The sequence below is a fragment of the Carcharodon carcharias genome, chromosome 16 (genome assembly GCF_017639515.1).
Source record: "Carcharodon carcharias isolate sCarCar2 chromosome 16, sCarCar2.pri, whole genome shotgun sequence".
NCBI classification, from domain to species: Eukaryota; Metazoa; Chordata; class Chondrichthyes; order Lamniformes; family Lamnidae; genus Carcharodon; species Carcharodon carcharias.
The window spans coordinates 41,593,296-41,615,258 of NC_054482.1; the positions used below are offsets into that span (position 1 = coordinate 41,593,296).

Below are 21,963 nucleotides of genomic sequence, written 5' to 3' on the forward strand. Positions count from 1 at the left end.
ATTGGCACTAAGTCTCCTACATCCACATCATGTTTAGCTAAAGTAGCACATTCAGGTGTATCCGTGCAAATTCCCTTAAACTTACTAAGTAACATTATTAGATCTTTCCCTGGTCCTTCCTCTAACTATGAGAACACAGTGCCTAACTGTCCCAGTATTGTCGTATTGGTTAGTCAAATTGTAGGAGGTTCACTTTGGGCCCTATCTACTTCTCCTTCTACCTTGCCCTTACTGTCTGTCATCCTCTACTACTCTTGCCATTTGGCACAGTTGCTGTGTCTCATCATCTCTGCGATATTGCTTCAATATGTTTATGCGACATAACTGTTGTTTCTTCCTACGCTCAGGAGTATCTATCAGATAAGTCACTATACTAACTCTCCTAACTATCTTATAGGGGCCACTGAATTTCGCTTTCAGAGGTTCACCTTGCAAATGTAACAATACCAATACTTAGTCTCCTGCTTGGAACATTCTAGTTGTGGCACGTTCGTCTGCCAATTCTTTCATCTTGGCTTGGGAAATTTTTAAGTGCTCTCGTGCTACTTTACATGCTCCTGAGCATAAGGGTTTAGCTGCATCATTTGATGAAAAAGGCGCTATCTTTCCTTTAGACAAAAACCTTTTATATCTGTCATCTACCTTATTCACTTCACCTGCATTCACAGCAGCATTTAATTTCAGACCCTTATTTGTTATTAAAGCTACAATTTTATCTGTGGCATTTTCTTTTTGAGTTCCCTTTTCGGACTCACTCTTATGAACTCCAATAAATCCCATGGGCTTCCTTCACAACTTCCAGCACTCCTAATGAATGTGTCCTACTTTATTATAATAGAAACTCTTAAGACTTCGAGTTTCACCTCCACCCTCAGTACCTTCCTTCCTGATCCGGGGCGAAGAACTCAAGGTATTCCCAGCTATCCATTCCTTGCTGGCTACTTGCCTTCCTTTCACTCTCCACTTTCTATCCTTTTCAAATTTATGGGTGCTGATGGAAAAAAGGTTAGTTTTATGGATCAGCTCAATCGTCAGCCATGACTGCTGCCTGTCTAGCAGTTGCAACCCTTTGGTCTTCAACATTGGTTCTTATGACAGAAGGTAGGGGGTTTTCAAATTCATCAAAGAGAATGGTCTAAGAACTTTTTAGATAGTTTCAACTCCTAATGCTCTTATCCACCTGTCAAAACTATTTTGCTTAATTCTTTCAAATTCAATGTAAGTTTGCACAGGCCGTTTCCTTAAATTTCGAAACTTTTGTCTGTATGCTTCAGGGACCAATTCTCATGCACTCAAAGTGGCCCTTTTCATCATAAATCCTAGAATCCCCCTCTGACAGTGAAGTATAAATTTCCTGTGCTCTACTCATCAATTTGCTCCACATGGGCAATGTCCAGTTTTCCTTTGGCCAATTCATTTGTTTAACTATCTTCTCAAATGAAATCAAGAATGCTTCAACATCCCTTTCCTCAAATATTGGAAGAGCTTGTATGAATTTAAACATCTCGCCATTGGGTTCTGATCTGGAAATAAGTCCGGCCTCACTTACTCAAGTCTCTTTTTAACTGTCAGCATTTTAAGCTGGAATTCTCTCACTTTTTCTCTTTCCCCCCTTTTCTAACTTTGTCATTTCTAACTCCTTTTGAAATGTCCTCTCTTTCCTTTTCTGCCTATTCCCTTTGCAATGCTCTTTCTCTTTCCTTTCTCTACTCGTTTTACCTGTTCTCTTTGGAATGCCCTTTCTCTTTCCTTTGCTTCGGCCTCTAGTTCCAATGTTTTAATTTGTAACTGAATTGGAGCCGATTCCAATGAACCACCCCTTGGAGAATTCGGTCTCTCCGATGTTCCTTCCGATTTCAAATGCTGTGCCATCTCTTCGATTATCTCTGCCTTCCTAGCTTTGGCAGGCAATCCTACTCTTAATTTACTTGCCAATTGGATTAACCTGACTTTTGAGATCCCTTGTAAAATTGTCAGTGGGCATCTCGCCCACTTGCAGGAAAGCTTTAGCAGTTTCCAGTGCCATCTTATTTTGACAGTACAAGCATGGCGTTTCCTTTTGCCTTTTATTACTTACTAAATCTACACCCAAGTGGTCTCTTTTGTTCCAAAATGTCTTGGACCCAAGCCCCCAAACTTTGTCACGACTCACTGCGGATAATGCACTGTAATATTAAGCCACACTGCTCCCGATCCGCGACAAATGTGAAAAGTTTGACCAAACCACCAGATTGCCCCAATTCTACCTGTTTAATTTAGGTTAACAGAATACGAGCACCAGGTTTGTAAACTTAAGCAAATAACTGTTTATTGAACAAATTGATGTTAGCCAGTGGCAAAAGAAAGAAAAATATGAACTTCTAACACCATAACTTAAACTCAACCCCCTTCTGAAATCCCTACAAACATACACATTTTAAGGGTGGGATAAAACAGTTCAATAGCACCAATCCAGAGGCACCAATCCAGAGGACAGGATTTGATGGGTTGATTTTGATCGATATCTTCCAAATTCCTTTCAGTTCTTGTTGATGACACAAGGTGGTCTTCCAGCACTTTCAGTATTTAGTTCACTGGTTGAGAACTTGCTTTTCAATGTCTCTAACAGTGGTTTTTCCCCTTTTCCTTTTTACAGTGCTTTCCACAGAGAACAGCAGGTTATAGAGATGTGAGGAAAAGAGATTTCGGATGCTTTGTCTTTGCAGGCCAGGAGCTTTCTGCAATGCAATCACGCAAAACCCTGATCACCTGGTCAGGAGCCAATTAAAATGCTGCTGTCAGGCAGCTCTTTTGGTCCAGGACGCCTTTCCACCACCATCCTGTCTTTCATGAGGCACACTGTTCCAGGACTGCAACATTGTATATAACTCTCATCCTGTTCCAGTGGACATGTCCTTCAAACTGCAGCCACTGTAATTCTAATCCACAGTCCAACAGAAAATTAAAAATATATGTTCTTTACAATGGTCCAACAGAAATAAAAAGATATGTTCCTAACAGTAGGTCATTCGGCATATCAAGTCTGCTCTGCCATTCAATATCATAGCTGATCCTCTATCTCAACACCGTGCTCCTGCGCTTTCCTTATAAGTCTTGATGCCTTTAGAGTCTAGGAATCTATCCATTTCCTTCTGAAATATATTCAGAGACTTGCCCTCCACACACCTCTGTGGTAGAGAATTCCACATGTTCACCACCCTGAATGAAGAAGTTTTTCCTCATCTCAGCCCCAAATGGTCTAGCCTATATCCTGAGACTGTGACCCCTTGTTCTAGATCCCCAGCCAGAGAAAACATCATCCCTGCATCCAGTCTGTCCAGCCCTACCAGAATTTTATATGTTTTAATGAGATCCCCTCTTATTCTTCTCAACTCCTACGAGTACAGGCCTAGTCGGCCCAACCTCTCCTCATACAACAATCCTGCCATCCCAGGAATCAGTCTGGTGAACCTTCGCTACACTCCCTCCATGGCAAGTATATCCTTTCTAAGGAGACCAAAACTGCACACAATACCCCAGGTGCGGTCTCATCAAGGCCCTGTACTGATGCAGTAAGACATCCTTGCTCCTGTACTCAAGTCCTCTCACAATGAAGGCCAACAACTTACCATTTGCCTTCTTAACTTCATGCTGTACGTGTATGCTTGTTTTCAGTGATTGGTGTACAAGGACACCCAGGTCCCTTTATACATCAACATGTCCCAATCACCTTTTAAATACTGTTATTTTTTTTTCCTGCTGAAGTGGATAACTTCATACTTATCCATGTTACAGTGCATCTGCTGTGTATTTGCCCACTCGTTCAACCTGCCTAAATCACCTTGAAGGCTCTTACCCTCCAAATCACTCAAATTCCTACCAGGTTTCGTGTCGTTAGCAAACTTGGAAATATTACGTTTGGTTCCCTCATCCAAGTCATTGATATATATATCGTGAATAGCTGGGACCCAAGCACTGATTCCTGCGGTACCCCACGAGTCACCACCTGCCACTCCGAAAATGACTCATTTATTCCTACTCTGTTTCCTGTCTGCTAACCAATTCTCAATCCATGCCAATATAATATTCCTAATCCCAGGTGCTTTAATTTTACACAAAACCTCTTGTGTGGGACTTGATCAAAAGCTTTCTGAAAATCCAAATACACCACATCCACTTGTTCTCCCTTATCTATTCCGCTAGTTACGTCCTCAAAAGAATTTCAGTAGGTTTGTCAAACATGATTTCCCTTTCACAAATCCATGTTGACTTTGTCTAATCCCTGGTATTTGCTAAGTGTCCTGTTATCACATCCTTCATAACAGACACTAGCATTTTCCCTACTATTGAGGTTAGGCTAACCAGCCTGTAATTCAGTGTTTTCTCCCTCCCTCCTTTTACCACCATCCAATCTGTCGGGACTGTTCCACAATCTGCAGAATTTTGGAAGATGACAACCCAACGCATCCACTATTTCCATGCCCACCTCCTTTAGTGCCCTGGGACGTAGATTATCAGGCCCTGGGGATTTTTCGGCTTTCAGTTCCATTGATTTCTCCAGCATTATTGCTTTAGTAATACTAATTTCCTTCGACTCCTCATTCCCACTACATCCTTGGTGTTTTTATATTTCTAGGAGTTATTTGTGTCTTCCTCCACGAAGACAGAACTAAAGTAGCTGTTTAATTGCTCTGCCATTTCTTTGTTCTCTATTATATATTCTCCCGTTTCAGACTATAACTGACCTACATTTGTCTTCACTAATCTTTTTCTTTTTACATATGTATAGAAGCTTTTACAATCCTCTTCTAAGTTCCTTGCAAGTTTACTCACATACTCAATTTTACCCCTCTTCATCAATCTCTTGGTAGTCCTCTGCTGAATTCTAAACTGCTCCCAATCCTCAGGCTTGCTAATTTCTCTAGTAACTTTATGTGACTCCCCTTTGGATCTAATGCTATCCTTAACTAAAGAATTCCCCCAGCACACACACAAAGACAGGCAAACAAAGGGCAAACAGATAGAGTTTCTCTGCACAGGTGGGTTTTGCAGGGTGGGTGTTATAAAACCAAGGATAAAGTCCACAGAGTCTTGACGCTGGAGTTCTCCTGTTAAGATGGGCTTTGCAGGTCCAAATACAGACTGGTTACGCTCAGATAAGGTTCTCTGGCTAGAGATAGCCACACAATGTTTAGGCAAGGCCTTTCCTCAGCTTGCTCTCCAACTGAACTGCCTTCTGAACCAGCAAGTTCACAACTGTTTTTTTCCTCTGCCATGTGTCCCAGCTTTTCCTAAATGAAAGTGCCTTGCAGTTCAACACAAACAAACAACTCCTTTTCAAGTACCATAAAGCTCAGGGGATTTCTTAGAAGCGGCCTGCTTGTTTACAGGTCCAAGGTAAACTTAACGATGCCATGGCATATAAAGCTAGTGCTGGAAAATGGGATTAGAATAGTTAGGTACTTGTTTGACCAGCACAGATTCAATGGGCCGAAGAGTCTTTTTCTGTGCTGTAGACCTCTATGACTCAGTCTTGAGAGATATGATTCTAGCAGTACCTACATGGACAATGATGATTGGATCTTCCACCTCCAACTGCAAGTTCCTTTCCAGGCCTGAACTGATGTCGCGAACCCTGGTACCAGGCAGGCAACACAGCCTTCTGGACAAACCACGACGCCTACCACCCAGAAGAACAAGGGCAATAGACCTCACCAACTGCAAGTTCCCCTCTAAGCCACTCACTATTCTGACTTGGAAATATATCACCACTCCATCACTGGGTCAAAATCTTGGAACACCCTCCCTAAGAGCACTGTGGGTGTACCTACACCACATGGACTGCAGCGGTTCAAGAAGGCAGCTCATCACCATCTTAAGTGCAATTAAGGATGGGTACTAAATACCGGCCCTCAGTGAGCAACCCAAGAACAAATAAATACATTTGAGGCTTTGCTTTTTTACATTATATAATTGGCTGTAAAGTGCTTTGGGATGTCTGAGGTCGCTATATAAATGCAGGTCTTAGTCTTTAATTTTCCTGTTCAAAGGAGATCAGCCGCAGCTTCTCCAGTCTCTCTTCATGAGTTAAGTAGTTGAAAGTGAGATGAACAACTTTGTGTTAGATAAAAGCAAAACTTTAAATAAGTTGCTTAAGCTTAAGGAAGACAGATGTCAGAGCCCACAGGATATCTCCCTTGGTCCCAAGGACAGAAACTGCACAATTATACTTGCTGTTGTGTGAGACTGTGTACCTGCAATGTATTTTGGGGTGAGACGCTTCTAAATCTGGATGAACTAAAGTTTGCCTCAATTTTACCCCATCCCCCTCTTTGCTGTTGACATCTGGCCTGCTCTTTGTCCCAACTCCTGTTATCCTCAGATCAAACCAGAGTACTCACCGCTTCCAGCTGTTGCTTCTTCTGTATTATAAGTTCCAGCATGAGGTTTACGTTAGGAAGGTCGAGACTATCTTGGTCTGTGATTAGCACGTCCTGTATCGCCTGCCATCGATGGCCATTCTAGAATGGAAAGCAGATCAACTTAAAATTTATCAACATTCAATGTCAAGTTTACACTCAGCATCGTCCATTCCATTGCAACAAATTGGAAAATCCTCAAAAAAACACTCCTTTTTATCTGGTGACAATCACAACACAAGAATTAGGAACAGGCCATTTAGCCCCTCTAGCCTGCTCCACCATTCGATAAGATTGCGGTTGACCTGATTGTGATCCATTTTCCTGACTGCCCCACTATAACAACTCCCTCGTTAACCAAAAATCTCTCTCACTCAGCCTTGAGAATATTCAGTGTCCCAGCCTCCACTGTTCTCTGGGGGAAGAGTTCAATGACCCAGCCTCCGCTGCTCTCTAGGGGAAGAGTTCAATGACCCAGCCTCCGCTGCTCTCTGGGGGAAGAGTTCAATGACCCAGCCTCCGCTGCTCTCTGGGGGAAGAGTTCAATGACCCAGCCTCCGCTGCTCTCTGGGGGAAGAGTTCAATGACCCAGCCTCCGCTGCTCTCTGGGGGAAGAGTTCAATGACCCAGCCTCCGCTGCTCTCTGGGGGAAGAGTTCAATGACCCAGCCTCCGCTGCTCTCTGGGGGAAGAGTTCAATGACCCAGCCTCCGCTGCTCTCTGGGGGAAGAGTTCAATGACCCAGCCTCCGCTGCTCTCTGGGGGAAGAGTTCAATGACCCAGCCTCCGCTGCTCTCTGGGGGAAGAGTTCAATGACCCAGCCTCCGCTGCTCTCTGGGGGAAGAGTTCAATGACCCAGCCTCCGCTGCTCTCTGGGGGAAGAGTTCAATGACCCAGCCTCCGCTGCTCTCTGGGAGAAGAGTTCAATGACCCAGCCTCCGCTGTTCTCTGGGGTAAGAGTTCAATGACCCAGCCTCCACTGCTCTCTGGGGTAAGAGTTCAATGACCCAGCCTCCACTGCTCTCTGGGGGAAGAGTTCAATGACCCAGCCTCCACTGCTCGATGGGGGAAGAGTTCAATGACCCAGCCTCCACTGCTCGATGGGGGAAGAGTTCAATGACCCAGCCTCCACTGCTCGATGGGGGAAGAGTTCAATGACCCAGCCTCCACTGCTCTCTGGGGGAGAGTTCCACAACCCAATGGCCCTCAGGGAAAAAACTTGTCATCTCAGTCTTAAATTGGAGACCCCAAATGTTTAAACTATGCCCCCTAGTTCTCGTCTCTCCCACAATGGGAAACATCCTCTCAGTCTTTGCCCTGTGAAGGCCCCTCAGAATCTTGTATGTTTCAATAAGATAACCTCTCAATCTTCTAAACACCAATGGGTACAGGCTGAACCTGCTCAGCCTTTCCTCAAGATAACCGTTCGTCCCAGGAATCGACCTAGTGAACTTCTCTCAACTACTTCCAATGCAATTATATCCTTATATAATTATATACAATCTAAAACCCTGTGCCGCTGCAGCAACACCTCACTATTTTTACACAGTATTCCCCTTGCAAGAAACACCAACACCTTCCAAATTACTTCTTGTAGCTGCATACCAACGTTTTCTGATTCATGTATACCCAGATCTCTCTGTACTGCAGCATTCTGCAGTCTCTCTCCATTTGAATAATATTCTGCTTTTCTATTCTTCTTGCCAAAGTGAACTTGAATAGGGACAACAGGCCTTGTTTCTGTCTGGCTCCCGCAACTTGCACTGCAACCCAACTCCCAAGCAATCATCATTACCCTGTCCCCACTGTCAATGGTGCATCAGTGGTATCCTGTCTCTTTCAAAGGAGCAAAAATCACCTGTCATCACCTCCAGCACCAACATCCACTCACCGACACCCAGGAGCCAACAACATCGTGCCACGACTAGAAGGAACTGACCACCAGCTCACTGCGACCCACAACACTAACATTACCCCCCCACAGCACCCGAGGACTTGCTGCCTCCATGCTGCCCCGACCCGTCCCCCTGCACCCCCAGCTCCGCCGTCTCCCCGCACCCCCAGCTCCGCCGTCTCCCCGCACCCCCAGCTCCGCCATCTCCCCACACCCCCAGCTCCGCCGTCTCCTCACACCCCCAGCTCCGCCGTCTCCCTGCACCCACAGCTCTGCCCCACCACCTCCTGGCTTCCTGACCAGATCCCCTGGCCCCACCGTCTCCCCGCACCCAAAGCTCTGCCCCACCACCTCCTGGCTTCCTGACCAGATCCCCGGCCCCGGCGTCTCCCCGACCAGACCCCCAGCTCCGCCGTCTCCCCGACCAGACCCCCAGCTCCGCCGTCTCCCCGACCAGACCCCCAGCTCCGCCGTCTCCCCGACCAGACCCCCAGCTCCGCCGTCTCCCCGACCAGACCCCCAGCTCCGCCGTCTCCCCGACCAGACCCCCAGCTCTGCCGTCTCCCCGACCAGACCCCCAGCTCTGCCGTCTCCCCAACCAGACCCCCAGCTCCCCAACCAGACCCCCAGCTCCACCGTCTCCCCGACCAGACCCCCAGCTCCGCCGTCTCCCCGACCAGACCCCCAGCTCCGCCATCTCCCCGACCAGACCCCCAGCTTCGACGTCTACCCACCCCAGCTCCCAGCCCCACCTTTTCCTCGCCTCGGCCCCCAACTCCGCCTTTTCTTCACCCCGGTCCCCAACTCCGGCGTCTCCCCGCCCCGGCCCCCAGCTAGACCATCTCCCTCCCCCAGCCCCCAGCTCCGCCGTCTCCCTGCCCTGAATCCTGGGAGCCACCATCAATCTGCTGCGGCCCCCAGACCCCTCAACCCAGGGAACGATGTAGTGAATCTTCACTGTTCCAATACACTGCAAGTATATCTTTCCTTAATTGTGGAGACCAAAATTGCACACAATTCTTCTTTGGTTTCACCCAAGCCCTGTACATAATTACAGAATTGTTGCAGGACAGAAGGCGCCCATTCTGCCGCCCCTCATGTCTGTGCTGGCTCTCTGAAGGAACACTTTGCTTAGTGCCACTCCCTCACCTTCTCCCCATAACCCTGAACATTTCTCCTTGATAGATAATCTAATCGTCTGTTGAAAGTCTCGACTGAACTTGCCTCCACCACATTCAGGCAGCACATTCCAGGTCATAACCTCTCACTGCGTACAAGTTTCTCAAGACGCCATTGATTCTTTTACTAATTACCTTAAATCAGTACCTCCTCATTCTCGATCCTTCTACAATGGGAACAGTTTCGCTGTATCTACTCTGTTCAGACTCATGATTTTAAACACCTCCATCAAATATCCTCTTAACCTTATCTTCAAGAAAAACAGTTCTAACGTCTACAATCTATCTACATAACTCTAGTTCCTCATGCTTGGAACCATTCTTCTGAATCTTTTCTGCACTCTCTCTAATGCCTACACATTTTTCCTAAACCGTGCAATACTCCAGTTAAGGCTGAGCCAGTGTTCGAAACAGGCTCTTGCACTCTCTGCCCGTATTAATGAAACCTAGGATGCTGTATGCTTGTTGAACCAACCTCTCAACCTATAATTTATGCACATAAACAGCCAGGTCCCTTTGCTCCTGTATCCACTTTAGAGTTATACCCTTAATTTTATATGGCCTCTCTGCGTTCTTCAAAATGAATCACTTCACACTTTTCTGCATGGAACGTCATCTGCCACTTGTCCGCCCATTTCACCAACTTTTGTCCTGTTGCAGTTCTACACTATCCTCCTCACAGTTGACAATATTTCCAAGACTCATATCATTCGCAAATTTTGAACTTGTTCCCTGTATACCAAAGATCTAGGTCATTAATATATATCAGGAATAGCGGGGTCCCAACACAGAGCCCTGTACAATCTTAGCAAGACTTCTTCATTCCTATTCCATTAGTCCCCTTACAATAAAGGCCAACATGCCTTTTGCCTTCCTGATAGCTTGCTGTACCTACATGCCAACCTTATGTTCCTGCATGAGGACACCCAAGTCTCGCTTATCAAATTTACTGTTAACTGTAGAAATGAAGATTGTGTGTATACAGGTGGAGGGACACTCATTGGATAATTACTTAAGCACACATGAGGAGACACTTGGGGAACTGCTGGTGAGTTGTAGAGTTTAAGAGCTATACATCTGTAATGCCTGATTTTGTGAATAAATTTGACTGCTAGCCTCCTTCTTCATCAAGTGGCAGTCAGAAGTTTAAATTTACAAGTTTCACACTTTTTAAGACATATTCTGTTTTTCTATTCATACAACCAAAGTGAATAACTTCACACTTCGCCATTTTATACTCTACCTGCTATCTTGTTGCCCATTCACTTAACCTGTCTCCTCTGTGTCCTCCCCACAGCTTCCCTTTCCACCTAGCTTGGTATCACCAGCAAGCTTAGATACATTACTCTCTGTTTCTATGTCTATGTCATTAATATAGATTGTTAAGGAGGCTACAAGGTGACATAGATAGGTTAAGTGAGTGGGAAAAGGTCTGGCAAATGGAGTTTAGTGTGGGCAAATGTGAAATCATTCATTTTGGCAAGGAAGAATAAAAAGCAAACGTATTATCTAAATGGTGAGAGACTGCAGATCTCTGAGATACCGAGGGATCTGGATGTCCAAGTGCACGAATCACAAAAGGTTATTATGCAGGTGCAGCAGGTAATTAGGAAAGCTAATAGAATGTTGGTGTTTATTGTGAGGGGAATTGATTACAAAAGTTGGGAGGTTATGCTTCAGTTGCACAGGGCACTGGTGAGACCACATCTGGAGTGTTGTGTACAGTATTGGTCTCCTTATTTAAGGCAAGGAGTAAATGTGTTAGAAGCAGTTCAGAGGTTTACCAGACTAATACCAGGAATGGCCAGGTTGTCTTATAAGGGTCAGGTTAGGCCTGTATCCACTGGAGTTTCGAAGAATAAGAGGTGACTTGATTGAAACCTTTAAGATCCTAAGGAGTTTTGACAGAATTGATATGGAAAGGATGTTTCCTCTTGTGGGAGAATCTAGAACTAGGGGTCACTATTTAAAAAAAGGGTCCCTCATTTAAGACAGAGATGAGGAGGATTTTTTCTCTTAGGGAGTCACGAGTCTTTGGAACTCTTCCTCAAAAGGCGGTGAAAGCAGAGTCTTTGAATATTTTTAAGGCAGAGCTAGATAGGTTCTCGATTAACAAGGGGTTGAGAGGTTATCAGGGTTAGATAGGAGGTAAAAATCAGCTCAGCCATAATCTTATTGAATGGCAGAGCAGGCTTGAGGGGCCAAGTTGCCCACTCCTGCTCCATGTTCATATATTTGTATGTTAATAGGTGAGGCTCCAGCACTGATCCTTGTAACACTCCACTCTTCACTGCTGCCAACTTGAAAATGTTGGTTTATGCCCACTTTCTGCTTCCTGCCCATTCCCGAATCCTCTATCTATGCAAATACGTTACCCCCAAATCCACAGGTCCTTATTTTGCTCGTTAACCTTTCGTGTGGCAACTTTTCAAGCGCCTCGTAGACATCCGACCAGTTATATCCTCAAAAGCTCTAAAATTTGTCAAACACAATTTCCCTTTAGTAACACCATGTTGACTTTGCCTGATCACTCTATGATTTTCTAAGTGTATTGTTAAGGCTTACTTAATCATAGATTTCAGTACTTTCCCATTACTGGCTAAACAGCCTGTAATTCCCCGTTTTCAATCTCTCTCCTTTCTTGAATAGCTGTCACATTTACTAATTTCCAATCAGTTGGGCCTTTCTGCAATTTCAGGAAGATTGGAAAAACAAAGCCAAATCCTACACTATTTCTGCAGCTCTCTCTTTTAGAACCCTAGGATGTAGACCATCAGATCCTGGCCACTTGCCCAATTTTAGTCCATTAATTGTCTCCAGTACTTTTTCTCTGCTGATATTAATTACTTTAATTACCTCACTCCGTTCAGCCCCGGAGTTGCCCTCTATTTCTGGAATGCAACTTGGGTCCTCAAAGGCGAACCAGACAAAATATTTTTTTAATGTCCCTCCATTTCCTCATTCCCCATGATAATTTCTCCTGCCTCTGCTTCCAAAGGACCAATGTTTTAGTACCCTTCTTTTTATATACTTAAAAATGCTCTTACAATCTGTTTTCATACTTGTGGCTACTTTATTCCCAAGTTCTATTTCCTCCCTTTCCATCAACATTTTGGTGGCCGTCTGCTGGTTTCTAAAAGACTCCCAATCCTCAGACTTCATACTAATATTCAAACAGTAGAAACCACTTCTTTAAATCTACCATTGACTTGCTGAGTAGGGCATTACCATTAATCAAAGTCCAAATAACTGCTGCCCTCTGAAGCTATGCAGACCCCTCCAGGACACACCGTTATACAATCACGCATCCTTTCAAATCCCATCACTGTAGCGATGTTAACTGTCACCCTGTTTGCCAATCACTCCCCAGCCCCTGCCAATGAAGGATGAATACAACAGTGGTGCAGATTACGGTGAGGGGAGAAAGCATCACTGGTGTAGATTAGTGAGCTGAATGAGACACAGGTGAAGATTACAGTGAGGAGTCAATGGCTCAATGGTGTAGGTGACAGTGAAGGGTGAATGGGACACTGGTGTAGATTACAGTGAGGGATGAATGGGACCCTGGTGTAGGTGACAGTGAGGGGTGAGTGGCTCACTGGTGTAGATTACAGGGAGGGGTGAATGGGACACTGGTGTAGACTACAGTGAGGGGTGAATGGGACGCTGGTGTAGGTGACAGTGAGGGGTGAATGGGTCACTGGTGTAGATTAGAGTGAGGGGTGAATGGTACACTGGTGTAGGTTACAGTGAGGGGTGAATAGGACCCTGGTGTAGGTGACAGTGAGGGGTGAGTGGCTCACTGGTGTAGATTACAGTGAGGGGTGAATGGGACACTGGTGTAGACTACAGTGAGGGGTGAATGGGACACTGGTGTAGGTGACAGTGAGTGGTGAATGGGTCACTGGTGTAGATTAGAGTGAGGGGTGAATGGGACACTGCTGTAGATTACAGTGAGGGGTGAATGGGACACTGCTGTAGATTATAGCGAGGGGTGAATGGGACACTGGTGTAGACTACAGAGAGGGGTGAATGGGACACTGGTGTAGGTGACAGTGAGGGGTGAATGGGACACTGGTGTAGGTGACAGTGAGGGGTGAATGGGACACTGGTGTAGGTGACAGTGAGGGGTGAATGGGACACTGGTGTAGGTGACAGTGAGGGGTGAATGGGACACTGGTGTAGGTGACAGTGAGGGGTGAATGGGACACCAGAGTGGTTTATAGTGTAATTTGTCATTTATATAAACGACATAGATGACTATGTGGTGGGTAGGATTAGTAAGTTTGCGGATGACACAAAGATTGGCCAGGTGGTTAACAGTGAGGTTGAGTGTCTTGGGCTACAGGAAGATATAGACAAGATGGTCAAATGGGCAGATAAGTGGCAGATGGAATTTAACCCTGAAAAGTGTGAGGTGATACACTTTGGAAGGAGTAATTTGACAAGGAAGTATTCAATGAATGGCATGGCGCTAGGAAGTTCTAAGGAACAAAGGGACCTTGGCGTGTGTGTCTGTAGATCTCTGAAGGCGGAGAGGCATGTTAGTGGGGTGGTGAAAAAGGCATATGGGACACTTGCCTTTTATCAATCGAGGCATAGATTACAAAAGTAGGGAGATCATGTTGGAGTTGTATAGAACCTTGGTGAGGCCACAGCTGGAGTACTGTGTGCAGTTTTGGTCGCCACATTATAGGAAGGATGTGATTGCACTGCAGGGGGTGCAGAGTCGTTTCACTAGGACGTTGCCTGGGATGAAACATTTAAGTTATGAAGAGAGGTTGGATAGACTTGGGTTGTTTTCGTTGGAGCAGAGAAGACTGAGGGGCAACCTGATTGAGGTGTACAAGATTACGAAGGGCATGGACAGGGTGGATAGGTAGCAGCTGTTCCCCTTCATTAAAGAGTCAGTCACAAGGGCGCATAAGTTCAAGGTGAGGGGCAGGAGGTTTAGGGAGGAATGTGAGGAAAAACTTTTCTACCCAGAGGGTGGTGACAGTCTGGTGTGCACTGCCTGGGAGGGTAGTGGAGGCAGGTTGTCTCATATCCTTTAATAAGTACCTGGATGAGCACTTGGCATGTCATAACATTCAAGCCAAGGGCCAAGTGCTGGAAAATGCGATTTGGTAGGTAGGTCAGGTGCTTCTCACATGTCGGTGCAGACTCAATGAGCCAAAGGGCCTCTTCTGCACTGTGTGATCCTGAGACACCGGAGCGGATTACAGTGAGGCGCGAATGGGGCACCGGAGCGGATTACAGTGAGGCGCGAATGGGGCACCGGAGCGGATTACAGTGAGGCGCGAATGGGGCACCGGAGCGGATTACAGTGAGGCGCGAATGAGGCACCGGAGCGGATTACAGTGAGGCGCGAATGGGGCACCGGAGCGGATTACAGTGAGGCGCGAATGGGGCACCGGAGCGGATTACAGTGAGGCGCGAATGGGGCACCGGAGCGGATTACAGTGAGGCGCGAATGGGGCACCGGAGCGGATTACAGTGAGGCGCGAATGGGGCACCGGAGCGGATTACAGTGAGGCGCGAATGGGGCACCGGAGCGGATTACAGTGAGGCGCGAATGGGGCACCGGAGCGGATTACAGTGAGGCGCGAATGGGGCACCGGAGCGGATTACAGTGAGGCGCGAATGGGGCACCGGAGCGGATTACAGTGAGGCGCGAATGGGGCACCGGAGCGGATTACAGTGAGGCGCGAATGGGGCACCGGAGCGGATTACAGTGAGGCGCGAATGGGGCACCGGAGCGGATTACAGTGAGGCGCGAATGGGGCACCGGAGCGGATTACAGTGAGGCGCGAATGGGGCACCGGAGCGGATTACAGTGAGGCGCGAATGGGGCACCGGAGCGGATTACAGTGAGGCGCGAATGGGGCACCGGAGCGGATTACAGTGAGGCGCGAAGGGGGCACCGGAGCGGATTACAGTGAGGCGCGAATGGGGCACCGGAGCGGATTACAGTGAGGCGCGAATGGGACACCGGAGCGGATTACAGTGAGGCGCGAATGGGGCACCGGAGCGGATTACAGTGAGCTGTGAATGGGACATTGGAGCGGATTACAGTGAGCTGTGAATGGGACACCGGAGTGGATTACAGTGAGCTATGAATGGGACACCGGAGCAGATTACAGTGAGCTGTGAATCGGATACCGGAGCAGATTACAGCGAGCTGTGAATGGGACACCGGAACGGATTACAGTGAGGTGAATGGGACACCGGAGTGGATTACAGTGAGGCGAACGGGACACCTTATCTGAGGAAGGACGTTCTTGCTGCAGTGCAGCGAAGGTTTGCCGGACTGATTTCTGTGATGGCGAGACTGACATATGAGGAGAGATTGAGTTGATTAGGATTATATTCGCTGGAGTTCAGAAGGATGAGGGAGGATCTCATAGAAGCCAGTAAAATTCTAACAGGACTAGACAGGGTAGATGCAGGAAGGATGTTCCCAATGGTAGGTGAGTCCAGAACCAGGGGTCACAGTCCGAGGATATGGGGTAGACCATTTAGGACTGAAATGAGGAGAAATTTCTTCACTCAGAGTGGTGAACCTGTGAAATTCGCTACCACAGGAAGTAGTTGAGGCTGAAACATTGTATGTTTCCAAGAAGGAGTTAGATTTAGCTCTTGGGGTGAAAGGGATCAAAAGATATGGGGAGAAAGCGGGAGCAGACTATTAAGTAGGATGATCAGCCATGATCATAGTGAATGGTGGAGCAGGCTTAAAGGGTTGAATGGCCTGCTCCTAATTTCTATGTTTCTATTTCAAAGTCTGACGAACAAAGTAATTGCAGGTCTGAGCAATTGATGACTTGATAATTTTCAGTCAAATGTGGGAGGAGCATTCACAACATCTGGAAGAATTATTTACTTGATTACAAGAAACTAATTTGGTGATGAACTTGGGTAAAATTGAATTTGCAAAAGCGCAAGTTACATATCTAGGCCATACCATTGGACATGGTAAGGTGGCTCCGAGAGATGTGAAAGTCGAGGCAATTGTGGATTTCCCAGTGCCTACAACAAAACAAGAAGTTTTGAGACCTCTGGGCATGAGTGGGTTTTACCTGAAATTTGTACCAAATTTTAGCCGAGCGGTTGCTCCACTGGCTGAACTATTAAAAAACAAGTTTCAATGAACGCTGGAGTATCAGAAGTATTTGACAGTTTGATAACTGTATTAGCTATGACACTAGTGTTGGCAGTACACAATTACGCCAAGCAATTTAAGTTGGCCATTGACACAAGTGATATAGGCATTGGGGCGGTACTGTTACAAGATGACCACACTGGAATTGAAAAGCCGATGGTGTATTTTTCACAAAAGTTGAATATACAACAGTGGAGACATTCAACGATCAAAAAGGAAACTTTGGGTTTGGTGTTGCAGCATTTTGAAATTTATGTGGCAACCAATAAACCAGAAACAATTGTTTATACAGACCACAATCCTTTGAAGTTTCTGGGCAAGGCTATTCAGATGGAGTTTATTACTGCAACCATTTAATCTACAGAGATAAAAACAAAAAAAACTGCGGATGCTGGAAATCCAAAACAAAAACAGAATTACCTGGAAAAACTCAGCAGGTCTGGCAGCATCGGCGGAGAAGAAAAGAGTTGACGTTTCGAGTCCTCATGACCCTTCGACAGAACTTCAACAGAACTTCAGTTCTGTCGAAGGGTCATGAGGACTCGAAACGTCAACTCTTTTCTTCTCCGCCGATGCTGCCAGACCTGCTGAGTTTTTCCAGGTAATTCTGTTTTTGTTTTGTATTTAATCTACAGGTTATACATGTTGCAGGGTGAGAAAATCTGAGTGCAGATGCTTTATCAAGAGTTTTGCTGCTTAAAGAGAAAATTGGACATTTAAAAACCTGGACTCTGAACAGGAGTGATTTCTGTTGATGCGAAGGATTTGTCTATATTTTAATGTTAATGCATGCATCTGGTAATATAATAGTTTAAGTATATTGATAAGTATAGGCGATGGTGTAAGATGGGTTAATAAAAATGAATTTTTAAAATTATGACGGCTCGTTTTTTCATAAGGAGGAGGATGTCAGGCAGATATAATAATTCTTAGCGTTATTGGAATTTATTGTAAAATAGAATAATAGCGGGATGTGTGAGAGAGAGTGAGAGTGAGAGGGGCTTAATTGGATTAAAGGCAGCTGGTCTCTAGGCTTTGATGTAAACGTGGAGGATGTTTAAAATATGAGGTATATAAGGATATTTGCATTTTCAATAAATCAGACTACATTGTTTTCAAAGGAGGGGTGAAGTTTAGAAACAGTATGTTCATTTTTCCCAAAGATTACTGGTAAAATTTAGTGCTATGAGAGGTTTTTATTATCAGGAAGGTAAAGTCCAAAGACATAGTGAAAAAATGGGTATTTGTATTCAAAGCGGAAAATATGTATAAACTAGCAAAGGCTATGTGTTAGGGAAGGCATTTTGAGATCTAACAGTGTGAAAAGTCTTCAGCATCTATGCCTCAAGCTGCTGTCTTCAAAGGACTGAAGTTTTGAAAACTCACTTTGAATTTGACTTGTTCAGGGTATGTTTCTTTGCCTGAATCTTTTAAAATCTGTGTGTCTTACTGTTGCCTTAATAAATGGTTACCTGGGAGTTAGCTTGATTTGGGGGATTTAGAAGTTATCATAGCAGTAATTTGTAGATCTATGTACGTATTTAATAAATGTTTAATCTAGTTTTGTAAAAAAAAACTATAAGATTTGGTGGTCTTATTACTACTCAATTTAAGGCACACTTCTCGAAATTAATACAAATTGCAAAACATGTTGTGGCAGTTGTTTCAACTTTCCCTTTGGGATTTGAACAACTCAGCATTTACCATTGGCTGTGCCATAACAAGTTTCAAAGAGAGAAAGAGCTTAGACAGCATACCTTGACGTGGAAAAAGCTTACAGTAAACAAAGAGAAATATAGTGGTTCAGAGGATTATTCCGATCCCCAAGAAACATAGAAAATATGAGTAAGTCATTCGGCACTTCGAAACTCTCTCTAAAAATCTATCCATTTCCTTCCAAAATATATTGTGACTTGGCCGCCACAGCCTTCTGTGTAGGTTGACCACCCTCTGAGTGAAGAAGTTTCCCCTCATTTCGGTCCTAAATGGCCTACCCAGTATCCAGAGATTGTGACCCTTTGTTCAAGAGACCCCCCCCACCCCACCCCAACCAGAGGAAACATCATCCCTGCATCTAGTCTGTCCAGCCTCGTTTCAATGAGGTCCCCTCTCATTCTTCTAAACTTCAGTGAATACAGGCTGAGTTGGCCCAATCTCTCCTCGTATGACAATCCTGCCATCCCAGGAATCAGTCTGGTGAACCTTCGCTGCACTCCCTCTATGGCAAGTATATTCTTAAGTAAGGATACCTAAACTGCATACACGAGCGCAGAATGTACTCTGGTTGGGGGCCTTCCATGTCCATTACCAAGTGTGGCTCAGTAGTGCCACTACTGACCGAGCTGGCTGAGTCCTAAATGACATAGCTGCTAGACTGGGTCTGAGGCAGGTGGTGAGGGAACCAACAAGAGGGAAAAACATACTTGACCTCATCCTCCTAACACCAGCCTGCCTGCTGCAGATGCATCTGCCCATGGCAGTGTCGGTACGAGTGACCACCGCACAGTCCCTGTGGAGATTAAGTCCTGTCTTCACATTGAGGATACCCTCCATCGCATTGTGTGGAACTACCACCGTGCTAAATGGGATAGATTTTGAACAGATCTAGCAGACTGGATATCCATGTGGGTCATCAGCAGCAGCAGAATTACACTCGAACACAATCTGTAACCTCATGGCCCACCAAATCCCCCCACTACCATTACCATCAAGCCAGGGAGGTCAAAACTGGTTCATACTGTAAGAGGGCATCCCAGGGGCCGCAAGAGGCGTATCTTAAAACCTCTACTCATCAGCCTGGTGAAGCTATAATGCAGGACTTGCCAAACAGCATAAGCAACAAGTGATAGACAGAGCTAAGTGATCCCACAACGAACTGATCAAATCTAAGCTCTGCAGTCTTGCCACATCCGATCATCAATGGTGGTGGACAATTAAGCAATTCACTGGAGGAGGCGGCGGCTCCACAAATATCTCCAGCCTCAATGATGGCGGAGCCCAGCACATCAGTGCAAAAGGCAAGGCTGAAGTGTTTGCTACAATCTTCAGCCATAACTATCAAGTGGATGATCCATCTCGGCCTCCTCTGAAGGCCCTCAGTATCACAGATGCCAGTCTTCAGCCAATTCAATTCACTTCAAGTGACATCAAGAAACAGTTGAAGGCACTGGATACCACAAAAGCTACGGGCCCTGACGATATTCCGACAATAGTACTGAAGACTTGTGCTCCAGGACTTGCCGCGCCCCTAGCCAAGCTATTCCAGTACAGTTACAACACTGGCATCTACCCAGCTATGTGGAAAATTGCCCAGGTATGTACCGTACACAAAAAGCAGGACAAAACCAACCTGGCCAATTACCGGGTTGGCCCCAGTATACTCTCCATCATCAGTAAAGTAATGGAAGGGGTCATCAGCAGTGTTATATTGCGGCACTTGCTTAGCAAAACCTGTTCATTGACGCCCAGTTTGGGTTCCGCCAGGGCCACTGAGCTCCTGACCTCATCACAGCCTTGGTTCAAACATGGACAAAAGAGCTGAACTCCAGAGGTGAGGTGAAAGTGACTGCCCTTGACATGACAGAGCCCTAGCAAAACTAGAGTCAATGGAAAACAGGGAGGAAACTCTCCACTGGTTGAAGTCATACCTAGCACAAAGAAATCTGGTTATGGTTGTTGGAGGTCAGTCATCTCAGTTCCAGGACATCACTCAGGGTAGCGTCCTCGGCCCAACCATCTTCAGCTGCTTCATCAACCTTTCTTCCATCATAAGTAGGGATGTTCGCTGATGATTGAACAATGTTCAGCACCATTCGGGACTTCTCAGATACTGAAGCAGTCCATGTCCAAATGCAACAAGACCTGGACAATATCCAGGTTTGGGCTGACAAGTGGCAAGTAACATTCGCGCCACATACGTGACAGGCAATGACCATCTCCAACAAGAAAGAATCCAACCATCATCACTTGATGTTCAATGGTATTACCATCACTGAATTCCCCCAAGATCAATATCCGGGCGTTTACCATTGACCAGAAACTAAACTGGACGAGCCATATAAATACTGTGGCTGTAAGAGCAGGTCAGAGGTTAGGAATCATGCGCTGAGCAAATCACCTCCTGACTCCCCAAAGCCTGTCCACCATCTACAAGGCACAAGTCAGAAGCGTGATGGAATACTCTCCACTTGCCTGGATGAGTGCAGCTCCCACAACACTCAAGAAGCTTGACACCATCCAGGACTATGCAGCCAACTTCATTGGTACCACATCCACAAACATTCACTCCTTCCACCACCGACGCACAGTAGCAGCAGTGTGTGTGTACCATCTACAAGATGCACACCGGAATTCACCAAGGCTCCTCCAACAGCACCTTCCAAACCCACGATCACTACCATCTAGAAGGACAAGGGCAAGATAGGTGGGAACACCGCCATCTGGAAGTTCCCCTCCAAGTCACTCACTATCCTGTCTTGATTCCTTCACTGTCGCTGGGTCAAAATCTTGGAACTCCCTCCCTAACAACACTGTGGGTGTACCTACACCACATGGACTGTTCTTGAACAGAAGGCTGCTCACCATCACTTTCTCAAGGCCAACTAGGGATGGGCAATAAATGCTGGCCCAGCCAGTGAAGCCCACATCCCAAGAACGAATTTTTAAAAAATACTCCAGGTGTGGTCTCACCAATGTTCTGTACAGCTGCAGTAAGACATCCTTGCTCCTGCACTCAAGTCCTCTCGCAATGAAGGCCAACAACATACCATTTGGCTTCTTAACTGCTTGCTGCACCTGCATGCTTGATTTGTGATTGGTGTACAAGGACATCCAGGTCCCTTTGTACGTCAACATTTCCCAATCTATCATCATTTAAGTAATACCCTGCCATTCTGTTTTTCCTACTAACTTCACACTTTTCCATGCTGTACTGCATCTGCCATGTATCTGCCAGTGGTAACTCAACCTGTCTAAATCGCCTTGAAACCTTTTGCACACTGACTTCTTATGTGGGACTTTATCAAAAGCATTCTGAAAATCCAAATGCACCACATCGACTTGTTCTCCCTTATCTATTCTACTAATTACGTCCTCAAAAAAAATCCAGTAGGCTTGTCAAACATGATTTCCCTTTCATAAATCCAGGCTGACTTTGTCTAATCCTGTTGATATTTTCTGAGAGGAATTTGATTTAACTAAAAATCTTTGTTTCGTGTCTAAATTTTCAGAGAATGGAGCTGAAAGATATTTCACCTCATTTGAAAAGATAGCCATGAAGTTGAATTGACCAAAAGGTACTTGGACTTTAATGTTACAAAGTGCTCTGTCAGGT

The 21,963-nt window shown here is 45.7% G+C and overlaps 1 protein-coding gene across 1 annotated transcript in view; it reads right to left on the reverse strand.

Annotated features, from left to right (window-relative positions):
• LOC121288933 (E3 ubiquitin-protein ligase COP1-like) overlaps window positions 1-21,963 on the reverse strand; it is a 98,733-nt gene that overhangs the window by 15,069 nt on the left and 61,701 nt on the right. Inside the window, exon 5 of the mRNA XM_041207801.1 lies at window positions 6,381-6,500. Within this exon, the coding sequence (XP_041063735.1) occupies window positions 6,381-6,500 (120 nt within the window). The remainder of the gene's footprint in view (window positions 1-6,380; window positions 6,501-21,963) is intronic.